General features: G+C 35.8%; 1 protein-coding gene across 1 annotated transcript in view; it reads left to right on the top strand.

Annotated features, from left to right (window-relative positions):
- LOC130580614 (metabotropic glutamate receptor 8-like) overlaps positions 1–9587 on the top strand; it is a 177955-nt gene extending 168368 nt beyond the window's left edge. The window contains exons 10-11 of the mRNA XM_057378229.1: positions 2859–3105; positions 8072–9587. Coding sequence (XP_057234212.1) covers positions 2859–3105; positions 8072–8121 — 297 coding nt within the window. The 3' untranslated portion in view covers positions 8122–9587. The remainder of the gene's footprint in view (positions 1–2858; positions 3106–8071) is intronic.
- Positions 9588–19761: the final 10174 nt, after the last annotated feature.

The following is a 19761-nucleotide window of genomic DNA, read 5'->3' as shown; positions in this document are numbered from 1 at the left end:
CTGTGAAGTCAGGCTGATRTATGCACACACACAATGTCTGCATGCAAGAATGTGTTCAAAGCCTTATTCTCAAGGACTAGCAAGTGTCTTGAAGTTATTCTTTCACATTGGCTTCATTAAAGAGTAAGTACTAGGGGTGATCCATGCAAAACAGGATCCCTGAGTCTGAGTCCCTTTAAAGACTTTTATTCACTATTTGAAAACTGTCAGAAAACTCCCCGCTCACCCTAGTGTTAATGTTTCAATAATTATAGTGGCTGTTCAAAACCACAGCAATCATTAGAAATAAATAATTTGGATGTTTTAAAATAGGCTGTTATGGTGGTTGTCAGTTAAATCCGCAGAAAATAAAATAGATGTATTGCCCTATCTCTTTRAAAATACCTGCGCTGGAATCCATGGGCTCTTACAATTTCAGTGTATGTATGAGATTTAGGGTTTCACTTAGGAAACTTGGTTGAATGTAAACCTTCAAGCAGACACTGCCATACTAACAGAAACCTCTAGTATTCCTAAGATCTTGTCACTGTGGCTCCTCTTACTGCAAAAAAGATCATTGAGGTCTACTGTGATGTACAAATTTGTTAAAATTACTATTAAAGGGATGTGTGTATTTTATGCTATAACTTTCAGAGCTTTATACTTTTTATCATGTCACTCATACTGAACCATGAGAGAAAGACAAGCCTTAGAATTTGGGTACTTGGTAAAAAATATAACCTGAAACATATTTAAATGCCAGGCATTGTTACAGAATGCATGGGTGAGGCTTAGCTAGGCACTTAACTGCCATGACTTGGATTTTAAAAAATGGTAAGGCTTCAAAAATACTTTTTTTTTATGTTTAATGTAATTTTCATACACTATAGTTTTAAAAATGTATTACTTTCAATTATTTCAGTTTTGAAAATCCCATTAGGAAACATATTCAACTTTAGAAACCAAAGTACTTTTCCTTTGGGACACCATTTATGCAATGCTTAACCCTAAAAGTTGTACCAGTTTGTTTGGAGATCAGTCTGTTTGGTTGAGGGAGAAACAGACATGTTGTTGGTGCTGTCTGCATGTGAACATGCATCTGCACAGAGGTCCTTCCACAAAAGTCTGAAAAAACCTGTATATTAATGTGAYCATGTAATGTTTTCGTTAGAAATGTTCATGCACAATATAGCTCAAGCTCTGCTTTTAGGCACACCACTGTCATTTTGAAGATTGAAAGGAATGGAATTATTTTGCTTGTGTGAGAAAAGAGTGTATTATTTCCTCAAGCATTGAATTGATGTATGATTGAAATGAAGGAAGGTGTTGTTTCTATAACTTTCCTCAGCACAACAGAAAGACAGCCCTGATTGTCTTTTCAGGCTGGTGCTGTCCCTGAAAGCGATTTCAGCAATACACAGATTTTGAAGCACTGTTAGTCTTTTCTTGAAGACTAGATGGGGCTATCCTTCCTTTTAGGGTAGTATTTGGCACAGTACTTGCATTTCTGCACAGTYATACATTTACTTTATAAGGTGGTTCAGAATCCATGTTTTTTGCTTACCTAAGATCACTTTAGGTGAGAGAGCACAGTTTATTTGTGATCTCTAAGGAGAAAGTATCTAATGGAAAAACTTTGTAGGCTGAAAGACATGAAAAATGTTTGACTATAACAGTGCACAACAGTTTATTATATCTCTACTTTTCTGCCAAGGGCCAAGTCACCCAAGGGCACTTCGTAAAAAATGATGATCTGAAGCTGACATTGCAGACAGACTTACCACCTTATCTGCAGGTTAATGTGATAGTATTGCCCAGTGCTTAAAATCATGCCTGACAACAATGTCACTGAATCATCTGCCAAGGCACTGAGCATGTTTTACTTCAGTATCTTTTGCAGCATAACAAGGATTATGGAGAGATTTCCTACTTAACACAGAAATGTTAGGTAGTATTTTGTTCATAATATGGCCAATAAAACATAATTTCCTAAGAAAAAAAAATGTTAAGCAGAACTGCAATTAGTATTTCTAATATTCTAGCAGAATACTTCTTCAGACAGAAACTTCTGTCTGCTTTTCTTATGGAGTGTCATTGTCATTTTCTTTTATGGTATAATAGAAGACCAGAATTACCTTGTTTTTGTAGTTGATAACCAAAAATAGACAGACTTTCTCTGAAATGCCGATTTTTTCCCTTGTATCTATAAGGGAGTGAGGTCTTCTGTGTTGTAATTTCCTCCATTTTCTGATTTCTTAGGACTATGACATTAATCAGTTTATTTTGTGGAACATTGTGATTGGAATTCAAAAGTAGGATGGAAAACAAACAAACAAACAAACAAACAATCCCCCCAACACACTCTGGAATATTCAAGCATCACTATGAAGAAACAAATTTATTTTTTTCCCAAGCTTGAAACTCACAGAGTATATAAAAGGTTTCATTAGATTCTGCATTATGCTGCTGTCAGTGGAACCATGCTGCAAACTCTGTTGAATCACCATGTGGCATATTGGTGTAGAGGTTTCTGTCTGTTAAAATAGATGACACAATGCTAACTCCATTGTCACTCCTGTTTTCTTGTCCAGACATACTGTTCTGGTTTTTCTTCAAATGTGTTTGCTGCAGCATCTCTGTTACTTTTATGAGAATGAAGTTTCATGAACATTATGTTGTTTCTACCGCCTACTTTTAAGGTTATAAACCCAACATGAAACTGCCATACTCGGCTATAATTAAAAGCAACCAAAGCCAAGGGTCCTTTTGATGTATGCTCCCTTTCCATCTACTACTTTTAAGATAATGACTTTGTTTTCCTTCTTATATTAAATCAATATAACAATGATTTTTATGTTGTTGTTTCTTTCCTTCCCCAGATGTACATCCAGACAACAACACTTACTATCTCCATGAGTTTAAGTGCTTCTGTGTCTCTGGGCATGCTCTACATGCCCAAGGTTTATATTATCATTTTTCATCCAGAGCAGAATGTTCAAAAACGGAAGCGGAGCTTCAAGGCTGTAGTGACAGCTGCTACAATGCAAAGCAAACTGACACAAAAAGGAAACGACAGACCAAATGGTGAAGTCAAGACTGAACTGTGTGAAAGTCTTGAAACCAACAGTAAGTCATCTGTAGACTTGGCCAAGAGTGGCAGCACATCTTAGTAGATATATGTTCACAAGAATGCACTTTCTTTTAATAATAAACTTAATTATTTTTGTTGCTTGTTCTGCATGAATCCAGAGATGTGTCAGAATTCATGTACTGCTGAATGCAGGAATGCCTAGAGTTGTTTCAAATAAATTGATTTTCACAGGAGGCTAGTGGAAAAAAACAAAGCACAAGCAGATTTTGAAAAGCCACATCTTTTAAAAATTATTTGTTTTAGCTAGTGCTATTTTGATGTGTTGTACATTGCTGTGCCAGTTGTGGTATGTCCTGACAGTTCATGAGGTGTATTTATGGTCATCATTGTATATTCAAAACTCAAAAGCTGCTGCAAAAAGAAATATAATGAAAACAGCTAACATGGTTTTTATTTTGAAGTCAGATATGGAAGTGAAAATAATGCTTTTTACCTTTCCACCTTAACTTACTATTTGTTGAATTGTTCATTTATCGCTACTCATGACCAGCACTTCTCAGAATAATGCTTCCCATCCAGGTTTTTGTTGTGGTCTTACTCATCTTGGTACAAAACTGATAATTCCTATGAAGCTTAATCATTACATGTTCTGATATATATAGGTTTGTAATGGGAAAAAAATTCTTTCCCATGTCAGGAAAGTTCTTGAATCTTGCTACATCTCTAAGTTGCTCTGGTATAGAAGAAAACAGAGGTAATAGCTTCCATTCCACCACATGCCATATCATCTTATAAACTGGACTTTATAATAACAGTAATAATCAAATATGAGCAGAGACATTAACCTTACCCCCAGTGCTTAGCAATGGAGAAATGTTTTCTGTTAGAAAGAGAAGTTAGATGTCACGTTAGATGGGCAGCAGCAGTGACAGCTATGTTTTTCAGAAAATACCATGGTTTATTTTTAAATTTTATTACTTTTGATGATACTGACAGATGGATAAATAGTACTATTTTGGTTAAGCACATTGAGACAAGACAGTACCAAGTTTGCATTAAAATATTGTACTTATTTCTGAAAAATGCAAACCCCCACTGAACCCTATCAAAGTTTGCCGGAGTGAAGACTACATAGAAATAGTCCATAAGTTTCCCATGCTATAGTCGCTGCTGCGTGGAGGATACTGAGTACGAACTGTTTCACTGAGAAAACTCATGACCCTTCAAAATGTGTAAAACTGCTGGAGTGAGCTATGCATTTCTACAGCTTCAGATTGTGACATAACAAAGAACAAACAAGAAAGGAATAGAAATTCCTTGTGGATCAAATAATAGCATAGGAATACAAAAGACTCAATAATTTTGCAAGTCTTCAGAAGTCACCAAACGAAAGAAGAAAAGGAGAGATGGATTTGGCTGACTGTACAAAATTATAAACTTCTAAGGAAGGATAAAGTAGAGTTTTCACAGTAGGGTGAGAAAGAGTGTTAATAAGAAAGTCTTGGGTATCTGATGTTTATCTACTGTACCTAATTAAAAAATGCTGTGTCTGGTATTCCTTAAACTATGATTATGCATAATTCATAGAAACATCTGCTAGTGGAAGCAAGTCTGCTCCTCCAGTAGAGAGTGTATGCAGGGTAATGCTTATTTACTGTGCTCTAAACATGATTTTAACAGTAACACATCTATATAATTCTGAGCTCACTAGGAGTATATTCTGACCAGACTTTCATCCAGACATCATAATGCTTCATGGGCAAATATTGAGTCAAGTCCTTTGCACTCCAGAAAGCTGTCCCTATGTGATTGAGTTCTAGGCCTCAAGATGGGTTTTTCTCATCCCTGAAATAATTATTATCAAAACTTTTGAAGGGTCCTGTGAATTATAAGTACACAATGTGGCATAAGTCCTTTCAGTCGATCAGTAGTAACAAATCCTYGACACAAAAAAATTTCTTCTTGCACTGACTCCATGTGAGGTAGATCTTTCTTTTCAATGATAGTATATGAAATTTACTGCAAAATATCAGTCTACTCCTAGAGAGTAGTGAGTTCTTCCTACCATTTACCTAGCACAAATACTAGTAATGATAAAAACATTCATAGCTAGATGAGAAATAGGATGAGATAGCCACGTAATCCCTTTTGCTTCCCATCCAGAGACCACTTCTACTTAGCACACATCAATCTATGTTGTCTTCCACGTGAATACATTCATGGGCGTATTTGCGGAAGTTGGTCCATATTTAGTGGAAAGCAGATTTTTTTCTGGGAAACAGAATGAAAAAAACATTCAGGTACAGTTACAGAAGGCAGTGACAAGTACATTAAATGAATATAGGTCAGATAATAATAATAATTTTAAATTGTTTCAGAACCTATTTTCTTCTTTTTCGTTTGTCTCATTCCAGCAGCAAAGTAGTAACTGAAGCTGTGAAACAATCTTCATTCCCAGAAATATTTTGAGCCAAGTCCATTACTTTTTCTGACCATCTAAGCTTGCCAAATGTGGTTCATGTTATTATTGTGAAATGCTAACAATCTTAAAGTGCAGAACACCAGCTGCTGAAGCTTTCAGATCCCCAAATATGAACTCTAGGCTTATTCCACAGAACTATAAAGGCATGTGCAATATTTTTTGAGTAAAAAAACACAAAGATTGTTTTGAGATGAGATTAGTTTTAATATATTTCAAAGTACTATCTACATTAAATTCCTGTGCTAACATTTTTTGAAGTAACAACACTCGGAATACAACTGGATATTTTTTGTTTCTTGATCAACTCTAGATTAATTCTATGAAAACTATATAATGCTCAGACACACAACAGAGTTACAACAATTTAATGAATTACTCAATATCAGCTGAGGTGTAGTAGCTACTATTTTTGTATTTCGAGCTTCTTGCAAATGTCCTCACGTAATTCAGCTTATTGAGTTGTGATAAATCTGATTATGTTACGTTGCTGTGGGCTATAAACATGCACATGTAAAGTTATCACAGAACTTAGATAATACAGGATAATATGGTAAACTAACATAACCTGATCGTGTATCTCACCCTATTTTCAGGGAAAGGGGAAAAAAATAAGCTCTGATACTTCTGTCCTTTTGTTCCCAAGTGTGCAGAGTTTGCAGATGTGCATTTATCTCTTATTTCTTAGCTGGGAAAAAATCCTATGCTTGAAGAACTTGGTGCCATTTCATCAGTCCTGCATTATTTGGAGTAGGAACTTAGCAGGCCAAAAGAAAAAATAGAATCCTCTCAGAAATCCAGCTGTGGGAGCATGAGAGAGTTCAGACGGGAGCAGTACATCCCATCTGAAAGATCTGAAAGATGTAAATGAGGCTATATTTGCTTCAAGCGTCCCAATACATGCAAATAAAGCTATTTCATGTTGGTGCTCAAATATTGTGATCAACTGTGAGAAAGACTTGCTTTGTGTGCCAAAAGCAGTCCTTTCATGAATTATTAGCTTTTTCCAAACACAAAGTATTAGAGCTACCTGTGCAAGTGAAAGTAAGAAATAYTACATTTTGCAGCTTTCTTTTCATTATTTATGCTAATATATAAATTCTTAGGGGAAAAAAATACAGTACTATGTGAATTTAAATGGTCTGGTTCTGTTTTGTCTCCAAAAAATGGTAACTGCAATATTAGATTCAAATTGCTCAGAAAATCTAAGAAAACATCAAAAATCATGAAGTAAACTTATTTATACTAACCACTATTCATTTGCATCAATTTTAGTGATCCTTTAGTTAGTTTAATATTTGATGCAGAAGAGAGAAACTGTCATTTCTCAGTTTCTGTAGTCTGTTCTTCCCAAATCATCAGATTGTTAGGCTGAATCTAGGAGTTAGATTCTATTTATCTATCTCAGCTCTTCTCACCATACTCTATATAGAAAAATAAAAAAGAAATTGAAGAAAGGTGTGGAAATAAAATCTTTGAATCTATAGACCAGACAACATTTTTGCCATCCTGTTATTTTCATCTTGCCACCTGCAGTCTTCACTATCATAAGCAGAACAAATCTGTGGCAGACAGAACATAAAACATATTTAGAAAGTCAAATTCCTCCTTATGCAGTGTAACACAGACCTTATTATAGAGAAGAAAAGACTCAGTCCCCCAGCAGTCTGACTTTCCAGATTTAAAATTAGAGAACCAACTATGAAACTTCATGTCACCACTTCCCTCCTCCAACCATTACATTAACCTTGAGTGATATGACGTGGGTCATATTTTTATAGCATATTTTTTATATTTTTTAATAGCAAAGATGTAAGGGCTAGAACCTGAAACAAACTTTCATAAAAGATTCATAATTGTTCACTTTTGCAGTTGTAGAACTATTTAATTCTCTGAACAAATTGCCTCATTTTGAACAAGGAGTATCAGCTTTGCTCAAATGGGACATGATCAGCTGACCAATAACATAAGGAAACCATSCTTTTCTCCAGAGAATATGTTCTGTAGGGACTCTCTGCTCAGTTTCTCTAATTGGGGGAAATGTTTCCTATGTTAGGCTTGGTTCCTTTCAAGGAATATAAATCTCCTTCTAGATGGACAAACCACCACTAGCTGCAAAGTTGTCTTCAGCCACTACAAAAAAAAAAAAAAAAGAAATATCCAATCTCCAAAGTAAAAAATGTCTATGTGGAATTCAGACAAAATAATACAGGATGTTGAAATTCTGTTGTGGGTATGCTGAGACCACCCATCATTGTTCCTTTCTATTGACCTCAACTTTCCCAAGTCATGAAAAAAAATTAGTGGTCATGATCACAGATCTTGAGATACAGTTTACTCACTGCTTATATACATCCTTGAACATTCTTTATTCCATGAACATGGACCATATTGTTTGGAAATATAGTAGGACACTGTCTGAGTTCAAATGCTAAATATGTTTTTCCCTCCTTTCTTGATTCTAAAAATCCTGAACTTTGTTTTTTTTGTTGTTGTTTGTTTTTGGTGTTTTTGATTTACAGCCTCCTCTACCAAGACAACTTATGTCAGTTACAGCAATCAGGCAAACTGAGCAGGGATGAAATTCACTGGAAGATCTGCAGGACTGGATCTTGCAAACATAGACTTTACCACCACCAGAATTCAGTCTTGAAAATATCAATAGACTACATTCAAATCGATAGTCAGTCTCCTAAAGAACAAGGATTAAACAAGAGCAAAAGGCAAAAAGAGACAGGGGAAGGAAAAGTCCAGTTTTAGAACATAGAGACAGAGTGTCAAGCTTCTGAACTGTTCACTCACAAAAGGAAGCAAATCACAAAAGGAAAACAAATGTTAGCTTGTGAAAAAAAAATGCTGTTGAAATAAATCATGTCTAATGTTATATTTGTAAGTACTTTTTTGTGATTGTGACAATTTCCTTTCCTGTCCTACATTGTTCAACTCGTAAAAGAAGATGAGTTTGTTTCTTGTGACGGCTGACTGAATTAAGTCCTGGGTTATGCTAAAATAAATGCAATGGTCAACGCATGCTAATTTTTATACAAAATAATTTATTTCTAATAATAAAGGAATGTTTTGCAAATGTTGAGACTTGTTTCGTTGCAGTTTTAAGGAAAAAAAAAAGTCCTTACACTGTTGTCTATTGTTTGTTTAGAATGTGCAGTAAAGGTGGGTGTACAAATAAAATAATAATCATGGCATCAGAAGAATGCAGTGTAAACTCTAAGCATGTGTGTATGTATGCGTGTATGTGTGCACCTGTGTGTGTACATACGTGCATGCCTGCCTGCATGCGTGTGTGTGTGTACCCTGCAGTGTGTGAATTTATTTGTTCAAAGCTTTGTGATTCTATTTTCTAATGGAAGGATTTTTTYCCCTCTTTTCACCCTCAAAGTAAGTGCATTTTATATGTTTGTAAAGTAAAGGAGTCCTGATAGTAATTATTTTGTATGATTGTATTATATTTTTGAGTCTCCATTAATAATTTTGATCCTTTTCATTTCTGGAACTTACAGTTTGTAAGACTTTATGACAGCTAGACTGGATTAAGCTGRAAGTCTATTCAGCCTCGTATCCTGTCTCTGACAGGGGAATGTAGCAGATGCATATCTCAATAAAGGTGACTTTGAAATAACAGAAGAGAAATCGATGGAGAATTTGGAAAGCAGTAGCCTAGTGAATATATGTACTATTGCCTTATAAACACTTACAAATCAAAGAAATAAATGCCAATCTACAGTCTTGGCATCTTCTAATTCCCATGATTGTGTGAGTTTAGAAACAATTATGCAAAGAGAAGATCACATATCTATCTATTGTGTTAATGAACCCCTCCAAAGAATTTAAAAAATGCAGATAGGGACTGTCCTCTTTGTTACTATGCCTGTGATGTTCTGTAAGACTTTTTCACTCACTACAGTACTTACCATTCATCAACTCAATGGGTCTTCACATGCGGCTGATTATTAAATGTTATGTCTCCTGACTTAGCCTGGATGGCTCCTTGTGCTTTTATCCTCACATCGGATGTATTTTTATAACATTTCTTAAGGGAGCTGTGGTGGGTCCTAAACCACATGAATGAAAGTTGAAGTATCTGAAACTGAATCTCTTTCTATTACAATGCCAATATTTAAACTCCAGCGTAGCTGGCAACTATATGACATTGAGTTTCCATTTTCAAAGCATTTGATAAAACATTCTTAAATGTTTCYCAGAAATTCCATGTCTGAGGTATTATCTGATGATTGCTTTGGTATAGTATAGTATTTTGTGTTTGGCACGTGTGATATTTTGTGTGAGGTTTCCTTTTTTGACTATGCCACAAGCACATCAAAGCCAAACCTACACACATATGCTTACTTRTAAGCATATGGACAATGCAGGTAATGCAGTGGAATCTTCTTACTTAATAAAATTGAAGTTTTCTTGTGAAAATAGATTGATAAGATCAGTTTTTAACAAGGAAGACATTCATGTCTGGGATGGATTTCCCAAAAGAGAAAGAAAATCTGTTTTATCTGAAAAATAATATTTTGACAGAGTTTCTTTCCAAGAAGCCTTTGAAAAGTTTAATTTTCAATACAGAACAAAAAAAGTTTCAAATACTTTGAAATATCTGTTCTTAATAACTTAAGCACAGGCYTGTGCATTTGAAAGGGCAGTACATGGAAATTGCCTTTAAAGCACATTTCATATACACATAAACATATATTTTATATGCATAAAGGTTAGTATATGATATATAAATATCTTCCAGTTTCACAGTAGTCTGAAGAAAACGTTATTCTAGACAGGTTTGCCAGGACCAATATACACTTTCTTTGGTTGAACTGTAGGTTAAAAATGGAATACAAATTAGTTTGTGCATTTTCTGTGTAATTCTGTCTGAAACATAAAGTATATTAAGGCTATAAGTCCCACTGGCATTAATGCAACTAATCAGGTAAATGAGCACACGGTACAAGTTACAGAACHGCACTGGTCTACAGGTTTCACTTCAATAGGGTGGTTAAGTGCAGTTTATGCAAACAGAATGGTCTGCTCAGATTTCACAGTCATTCGGTAGCTGAGGTTAAAAAACTAAACTTTCATGTWGGTGCAGTTATTTTCTCCATGTAAAATTATAAAAAAGTCTTTATTCTATAAATTTAGGATTTAGTTCTGCTCATGGAGAAGCAGACCATTTAATTGCTATTACTGATAATTTGTGTGTGATTATGCTGAAGAACCTCTGTCAGGGCACACAACTTTGTTTTACTGACATCAGAAAAAAGTCCTTAATGTTGTTTTGTGACTGCAGGACAGAGACAATGGGATCTGAATGACTCTGTGTATCAGGTCAATGAACCAGGAATCCAACAGAACTAATAGACAACACTTTAACTGTTCTATAGAAAGARTAATGAACCACTGCATCAAAAATCCCCTTCTTCAGATCTGCCCAAAGAACAATTTCCACAGAAGAGTTTTTAACTAACAGCTCTATCTCTCTTCCAATTAATAAGTAATTTTTGTTACTAAACAAGGAAACAAATAAAGTAAAGCATTTCTAACAGGTTCAGTTTGTAAATCTATCTTATTGGAACACAACTTACTCATTTATGCATCTACTTCAAGGCAGAATGTGAAAGCAGAGGTCACAGAATTGTGGAGAGATTAGCAGCCTTTGGTTTGAAAATGTACATAAATGGTCCAGCATGTTTCAGCATCACATCAGCCATCAAACAAAATGATAGTTTATCATTACGYGTTCAATTAACTGGTATGCCATGTTGCATAATTAAAAAATTACATATTCTGGTTGAATTTGAAGAGAAAAGTTCAATGTCAAACAAGGTAAATAATATTTTTTCCTAGTTTTGGTGATATCTAACCTAATGGAACCTTTAGCGCTTGTGATRTTGCAATTATTTGCATCCAGAAAATACCATTTTACATGCATGTTTCATTTGCTGTAGATTATTACCTCTTGCAATCTAAATGTGAAATCGTCTGTTTCCATCAGGAAGCCATTTCTTTCAGATTTTCTCCTGAAATTTCAGTAGCTAATAGGAGACCAAGATATGTGTATCACTAATCCTCATTATGCTTCCTGGTAAAGTAAATTATTGTTAATAGGTTACAGTAAATACAAGGAACAGATCTATCTGCAGAGTGTATCCAATATGTAAGTTGTATTGTCTCTTACTTAGTTTAAAATTTAGATTTTTTTTTGGGGCCTAAATTTACTAGTAAGATTTTGAGAACTGCAAAATAATTTGGTGGAAGTAATCTGTTGCATCTGAGCAATGAAAAGAATCTGGCTGATATGAAGTACAAATTAATCTGGAAACATTTTGGTTATACTAACTTAAAGGAAATTGGAAACCTTACTCATGAGTATATTAAAAGTTTTATCAGGAAATAAACTACAAATTAGGACTGTGCTTATTCTGTTTCAGCGGAATCTTATGAGGATTATCAAAGTTTATCTGTAAAAGGTTGTTGTAGAAGTCTCTGCACATTTCATGTATTTTGTTAACTGTGAGTTCTTCTGTCACATTGAAACACTAAACTACTGGAGAGCAAATAAATATGTTAACATTTTATTCACAAGTTTTAATTGTGATCAAAGGTTGCAACATAACAAATAAGACAGTTGTGGCCTTTCTACAAAGAATTAGCTCATTATATTTTGTCAATGACTAATTCAGTTCCAGGAATATCAGAAAAACTCTGGAGTTTCCCTGGTCCATCATAACCTAGTCTGAGAGGGAACTGGATGGTTTTTTCCCAAAATAAAGGGAAATTTTCTCTGTGAAACAGATTTTTTTTTTTTTTTACTTAACTCTAAATTTCCAGGTTACCAATATATTGAACACATTAAACTACATGTCCAACTAGGTATTCAACTGAGTATGCCTAAGAGTTTCAATTACTGTTGGAATTGTGGTGGTTTTTATCTTTATTGGTCAAATATAGAAGAAACACACACCTAGAAACATATCCTGGCCCTTAGAAGAACCACAAAGTGTCTTTACACAATGCCATCTAATATGTACAACACTGAAGGTTCGCTAACTTCATCCTCATCCCAAAGGAAGGGAAATGTAAATTGGATGGCGGGTATCACTTCCTGCTTCATGCACAGGTGCGTCCGAGGTTCTTTGAATAAATGACAGGCCAAAGTTTAGCACTACTCTGCAAAATTTTTCTGCAAGATTGGTGTAATTAAGAAGTGCAATATACAGTGGTAGTTTGMAAGCCTTTTTTGCTTCCTGTTTACCTGTACAGCATTTGTTCTGTTTCTGGAAGCCTACTGTACTCCTCAAGTTAGCTGCAGTGTCTTTATTGTTTTTGTGATCATTATCACATCTATACTAAATAAGTATGACCTTTAATAAAATAAACTGTATTTATTTAATTTACAAGTTTTATTTTTCCTAAKGTTGCTTGAGAGTTGACAAACTTTTCAATAGATATGGTTTGATTTATGACTGGTCACAGTCTTTCTTCAATACGCTTCTCATATTTCTGTTGCACTCCCTTTGAGCTTTTTATTTAAGTTCTGGCTTTGGTATCATGGAAGGAAACATCAATAGAGAAACACATATTAAAAAAAAAAAAAAAAAAAAAAAGAGGAATAAGAGTTTGGAAATAGCTCAAAGAAGGTAAGACAACTGCAGAAAACATGCCTGGTTAGAGTGACAACTTATTTCTTTGTTTGAAGGAATGGAATAACCATCCATATCTAAAGACAGTTTCCATGGGCTGCAGCTGGAACTCTGCCTCAGTGGCTTTTTTCTTAAAAAATCTTAACTGGATTAGACTTTGAATTTTTTTCCTGTTGTATGGGGTTTTTTTGTGGATTTTTAATAAAAAAGTGAACAGGTGAAAATGAAAGTTGGAGATGCATAAGATATATTGAACTGCCAAATTTTTGRGAACTTGCCTGCTACAAGAACAGTAAAAAATAAACAATTAAAATAGTAAATCAGAAAKGAACCTATAGATACTTCTATTTAGCTATCCATTTCTTTACATGTCTCACATATTACAGACTGTAAAGAATACCTCAATATTACTTGTCTGCTCTTGTTAAATCAGATGTGCAGATTTTACAGTGTGCGTAATTCTAGGAGGATACAGAATAGTAAATATAAGTGTATCCATATATTCTGCCCCAGCTCCGCATAGTATTTCATCCCAAGTGATAAACATTTCTAAAAAAAATGTTATCTATTTCTTCGTTTCTGTGGTTCATACACTTACCTGAAAATACAGAACAAATTGCAATCATTTTGATAGAGAGGTTATCATTTCTTGTGAGAGCTTCCATCTTTTGTCACGTTTGCAATGTGACAATGAACAAGGAATGACAGAAAGATTAGTTTTATATGAAATTCAGGGTATTCTTCACTGAATGACAGCTATGAAGCAYAGAATTTGCAAGATAAAATAACAATATTGTGATGATTTCAAATGCCAGACTGATGGTACTTTATAAATTACTGTCTAAAGTATTGAAAGTTTAGGACAGATGCCTTGAACGTGTGTTCTAGAGATAGTTTCAAATGTCAGTGTTTCAGAACCTGTTTCATTACTTAAGAAAAATGAGCTGTTACTTCAAGAAACAGACCACACATAAAACCAGAAAAGGGARAAACAACAGCCCTGGAAATGAAATAAATATTACTGGTGAAAGAAAGGAACCACTTGTTTTTTTAAGAAAGTCTGATTAATTCAGTGAATTTTATAGTTATGTACATTGCTTTGCCAAGAAAACAGAAATGAGATAATACAAGTAGTAGGCTAACAAAAAGTAACCTAACCATGCTTTCTGCTTGTTCTACACACAGAGCAGAGCTACACACACTTAAAGTCCTATAACTTCCTCTATTGCGTTTTTTTTTTTTCTTGAAGGAGTCAAGTTCATGATCCACTTGTAATAAGTATCTTTTAAAATCCATCATTCTTTCCTTTAAAGGGCAAGGAGGATCAGCTGTTTGTACGCAGACAACCTCTTTTTGTGAACCCTGTGTGTCCATTTGAGGGAAGTAATACTGTTGAGGCAGGTGCTTGCACTTTTTCCATCACTGCATCCTGCTGTATCCTACCCCTTAKCACCAAGACACCTGACACAGCTCACAACCTGTGTTTGATGAGGTTTTGCTTGGAAGCCAGGTTTTCCCTAAGCATCACTAATGACAGCAGAGTGTTTTCCATGGTAGGAAAACATCACTGAAACTATTTCCCGTGAGGGAAAATTTCCTATAGATATGGAGTCGGGGATCAAAGCAAAACCTTTTCTGGAGGGCAGAAGKGTAAAGTCAGCTCTCCTGCCTGGTGCAGTGGAGTTGAGCTGCAGCTGCTGGGGCCAAAGGGCTGGTGTGCTACTGATGCAAATGAGACTCGCAGCTCTCTGGAGTGGGGGAACAACACAAACCATCTGAAAAATATTTGCAAAAGGTGGAACTTGCAGCACATCCTGATCCAGGATGTAGATGTCACTGTTTATCTGGTATAGTGACAGTATCAGGCAGATCGTGGATAATTATTTCCAGTTGGATAATGGAATKTCCAATAGATGAGCCCCCTCTAACAGCAGAGGGGAGTTTATGAAGTTAATTTTACAATAAATGAGCTTGCAATTACTTGTAGACACTAGACAGAAGAGACTGGTATCAAGACATTATCAAGGTTCCGCAATATTTTCACTTATATCTGTTTTCCACTGAAAGTTGACTTTGGAAACAATCAGATTTGTAATGCACAGTGAGGATTGCAAATTTTGCATGGAGTAGAGTGAGTCAGACTTTCAGAAAGGAAGTAAAAAATACAAAAATGTAGATTGACTGACATACCAGGTACCCCTGGTTTCTGTTCTGATATAAAATGCAAGTAGTAATGTGCTGWCGTGCAAAGAGATCAAAGTATTCAGTCAGCCAGATTTTTTTGCTTAAAAATTAAATGAATCTACAGAGGTCCTATTCCTGGAAAAAAAAAAAAAAAATCAGGAAGTCTCCTGCAGTCAGATAAAACAAATTATCCAACATTCTGTGAAATARTTAGAATATCCTACAAAGAATTGCTGGCTATTGGCATTTTGTTCATGGTAATTTCCATATTTTATTTAAAATAATGCTGAACCTGATGAATATTTTAATCACAATAAAATAGCAACTTCTTTTTCTACTATAGTTCTACTCCTTACTGACAAACTTTTAGCTTATGTCAGCAGCAGCAGTACCGACACTGACAGAATGCCAGGATATAGGCAGAAGTGGATCCATTTGAAGCTGAAAACTTTCAGGCAGGTACTTCCCTGTGTGTAAGGATCAAGATAAATCAACATGTGCAAGTCAGCCCTCAGAGACCTCCAACAGAAGATGACTTTAGAGATATCTGAAGCTGGTTCTTACTTTGTATATAAGAGTCTCCATCGCCACTTCAAAATGTCTGGTTCTGGCAACAACTCCCCTGTCTGCATGCTCAGAAACTAACCAAAGAACATAAATCCATGTAATCTGTTCAGAAATACAGTCCATGAGAAGTTGAAAAGGGGCTTCAAATGAAGCCTKCACTGTACATACCGTTGAAATACATAATTTATGTTTTTGAACTAGGTGCTTGTGGTTGGTATATTTTGGCAGAATGCTGTATTCTAATTATTAGAATACTTTATTATTATTGTTGCTATTATTATTRTTAACATCGATCTGTATTTCATTAATATTTTTATACACTAATCTGTATTTCATCAGCAGTATCTGAAGAAGGTACTTGTGCTTACAGAAAGTGCATCCAGAGGAGCACTGCTGGTGAGTTATTCTTAAAGATGGTTGTGGCAGTATTGAGACTCTCAGATAATTTGCCATTATTCAACACTGCTTTAGTGTGTCAATTTTGATTCACTTTTTGATGCTAATCTGTGATTTTACTTGATTTTAGAAGCATTCTTTCATTCTCCAAACTATTGGTTAAACTGCTAGCCTGCAACTGAGGCACTGCCAGTTTGCAAAATTCCCTGTGTGTGATTCACAGAGAACAGGAAAGAAGTGATTGGCAAACAGTAGCTCCATTCTGTAACGGTGCTGTCTGCTTAGCTTGGCTGTGATCAGAAACTCTTGAGACAACCCAGGACTAAGGAATTTCTCCAAAGAAATACTATATGGTATGTCTAGAGGTGTCTGTCTGGCTGCCTGTTTGTTTAGAACAACCCAGACTTGTCAGGCCATGGTGATCTGTCTGCAAAAGGCTTTTATTAATTGGCCTTGTCACAATAGCCTGTATCTTGGTGATATAAACCACTAATGTTTAAATACAATATGCAATATAAAGCTTAGGGACTGAAGACTTTTCATTCTTCAGGAACTTATTTCTATTCMGAGCTCCAGTCTCCCCCAGGGAATCATTCAATGTAATTGTTTTTTTGGATGGCTTCAGTGATTTTGCTTTAATAGAAATGCCCGCTAGGATGCTCCCTGTGCTTATAATTTTTTCCATGAAAAGTTCTTCATGGCATCTGCTTGAAGTTGGCTTTTTTTTTAAGAAGCTTATTTCTAGAAGCTAAGAAAAATTGAAACTTTYGATTCTATGTATGTGTTACTTTTATGATTTACTGAGAAGTTTTCTATAGATGGCAATATATTTTCTAGAATGCAGCTAAGTTTATCATTTATGAACTACTAGATTCTTCTAGCTGTGAAGCTAMTCCAAAGCTTTCTGTAAGATTCCGGTGTGTCCTAAAAGTTGAGGGCATCTAGGTCTCCCTGGAATGTCCAGGAGGCTACATATTTAATAGGAAGAGTATAATTTGCAGGTGATTAAATTATCAGTGTCTAAAAAAATAAACCTGGCTGTTACAACAGCTTGCCTACTACATCCAAATTCCAAAGTGATATTTTCTGAGGASCTGGGAAATAGGAAGAGAATGAGTACCTGGGAGCTGAGATGGAGGTTATGACTTGGGCAGGGTGCCTGGTACCTGTAACAGTGCCACAGAGTTGTGTTTCTTTGAGGTGAATGCACAAAGAAATGTAGGTGTGTTGTGGGTTTAAACCTGATTTTTCCCAATCCGRGTCAYGGCAGCAAAAATKTCGTGGTTTGGACTGTGGTGAAAGCCAAAAAGCACTGCACCCATGACATTCTCTCCCTTCCCCCACCAGAGAGGAAGAAGGGAGAGCAAAAGCCCAATTAACACAAAAATTTATGGCTTTCAGATAACATAACATAATTGAGAGAAAGATATGTATGTGCTCCAGAGAATGGTCAGGCAGGCTGAATAACTTAAGTTGCATAATAGATTTATTACTTCTAACTGCGGTCCCAGGGAGGGGAACAAAGATAGGGAAAAATTTACAAGGAGAAGAAAAATAAAAACGGACATTTTAAGACACCTGTTATCTTTTCCAGGACCTGTCTCTTTCCCAGGTTCTCCCTCTCCACCCCCCCTGTCTTCCCGCACACACAGGGGACAGGAATGAAAGTCTAACATAGATCAAACCACTGATTACAGTTGTTGTCCAGCATCATAGGAGAAGTGTTCTTACAGCTCCAAGCTGTGGAAGTTTTTTTTTCCCAAGAAACAGTCAGTGTATAACTGCTGATGGCGAGGGAGTATTTTCTTTACCTCGTAGGAGAAAGGAAAGAATGTTCCTCAAGGCCAAACTGCGTTGTTTATGTTTCAGCATAAGACCACTATCACAAACCTCCTGGCAGAACACAGCTTCTTCTAAGCATCCACTTACTTCAGACATAGGGCGGGGGCATCTCCTCCTTCCCCGCAGAACACAATTTCTTCTTAGCATCAACTCGCTTCAAACATCGTGGGAAGCCAGGCCTCTACCTCTTTTTTTGGCTCTTGATCAGTTCAGTCCAGTCCTCAAAGGCCAGTTGGTTTTTTTTTCTTTTTTTTTTTCAGAGCAAGGTCGCTCTCCTTTTCTATACAGGTCTCTCATTGACGAAATAGTCCTTTTGAGAACAACTTATTTTCTCCATGTCTGAGCACCACAGCACAGCACAGCAACCCATCCCATCTTCTCCTTACTGTGATCTTGGGTCTCCATTTTTCTTCTTACATCTCCTCACCCTCCTGCTCTGTTTTTCCCCAGTGCATGATACTAAAACTAAATGCTAACAACCTAAAACTACATGGCGGCCACCCCAATCTTGTTTTGAATTCTTCTTAAGTACAGGACAATACGTCATCACAGAGGTGTAACCAACCTGTGCAATTGGCCCAGGCCTGATGGGCAGCCTGTCCATCACCCTCAGAGCCAYAATGGATTGGYTCTGAAACACAGGGGGCAGGGYTCCTTTTGCTGGAGAAGAAGGAGAAAGMTTCTAGAACTTCCTCACAGGAGCCATCTTTGTGGTTTCTCRGTCCCATCCCCCCACCACCAAAAATCGGACCAAGTAAAACCATGACAAGGTGTTACCATGCTGCATTCRAAGGATCAGACTGAAAATTAAAATCCACTAAACCCAGTTCAAAGCAGCCTAAAAGTTGTTTCTAAACAGCTCTGGACTGGAGTGAAGCTGAATCTGCAGTAATTCTCCAGTATTTCATTTCAACTAAAAGCATGATGGTGCCATGGGGAGATGGTCTGCATGTTTTTTTTTGTGTATTTATGCACTTCTGTTCCATAAGGAAAACCTTTCTCCAAGCAAAGATTTGCATAGATGTTCCTTTATCAGTTCTGTGGTTTTAATACATAACAAATGAACTAGTTCATCAATTCAAATCTTACCAAGTATATGTAAAATAGTGTTCAATTCTCCAATAGTTGCATTTTCCAGTTACACTGACAAAATTGAAATAATTTTTTGTTCAGTRAAAATAGTTACTTGAAGACTGAGATGCATCCAGAGAGCAAACCTTTTGGAGGAGACAGATATTTCCATTGTGAATACAGGTGAATACAGATGCCCTCTTTAATTTATGTCTAACTTGACTGAGAATAAAAAAATCTCTTTGGAACAGAACAAAATATTCTTTCAGTAAATGGAACAGCTTAAGGATAAGAAAATGATATTATAATTAAGCTGAATGATAAAATGATGACTAAGAATATATAGCTTSTGAAACATAAGAAAGTCTTAAACTTGACAAGCATTTGGATAATAGAACAAAAATCTGAAGATTGATTCTATTAGCAGGCCTACAATGCATGCTAAAGTATCACAACTGTGTTTATAATTAATAACTAAAAGTACCTAAAGGCAT

Source organism: Malurus melanocephalus, unplaced genomic scaffold (genome assembly GCF_030028575.1).
Source record: "Malurus melanocephalus ecotype Western Australia unplaced genomic scaffold, MMel_1.1 scaffold_11, whole genome shotgun sequence".
Classification (NCBI taxonomy): domain Eukaryota; kingdom Metazoa; phylum Chordata; class Aves; order Passeriformes; family Maluridae; genus Malurus; species Malurus melanocephalus.
The sequence above is the reverse complement of the archived record's forward strand: the minus strand, read 5'-3'. Positions and strand labels throughout refer to the sequence as shown.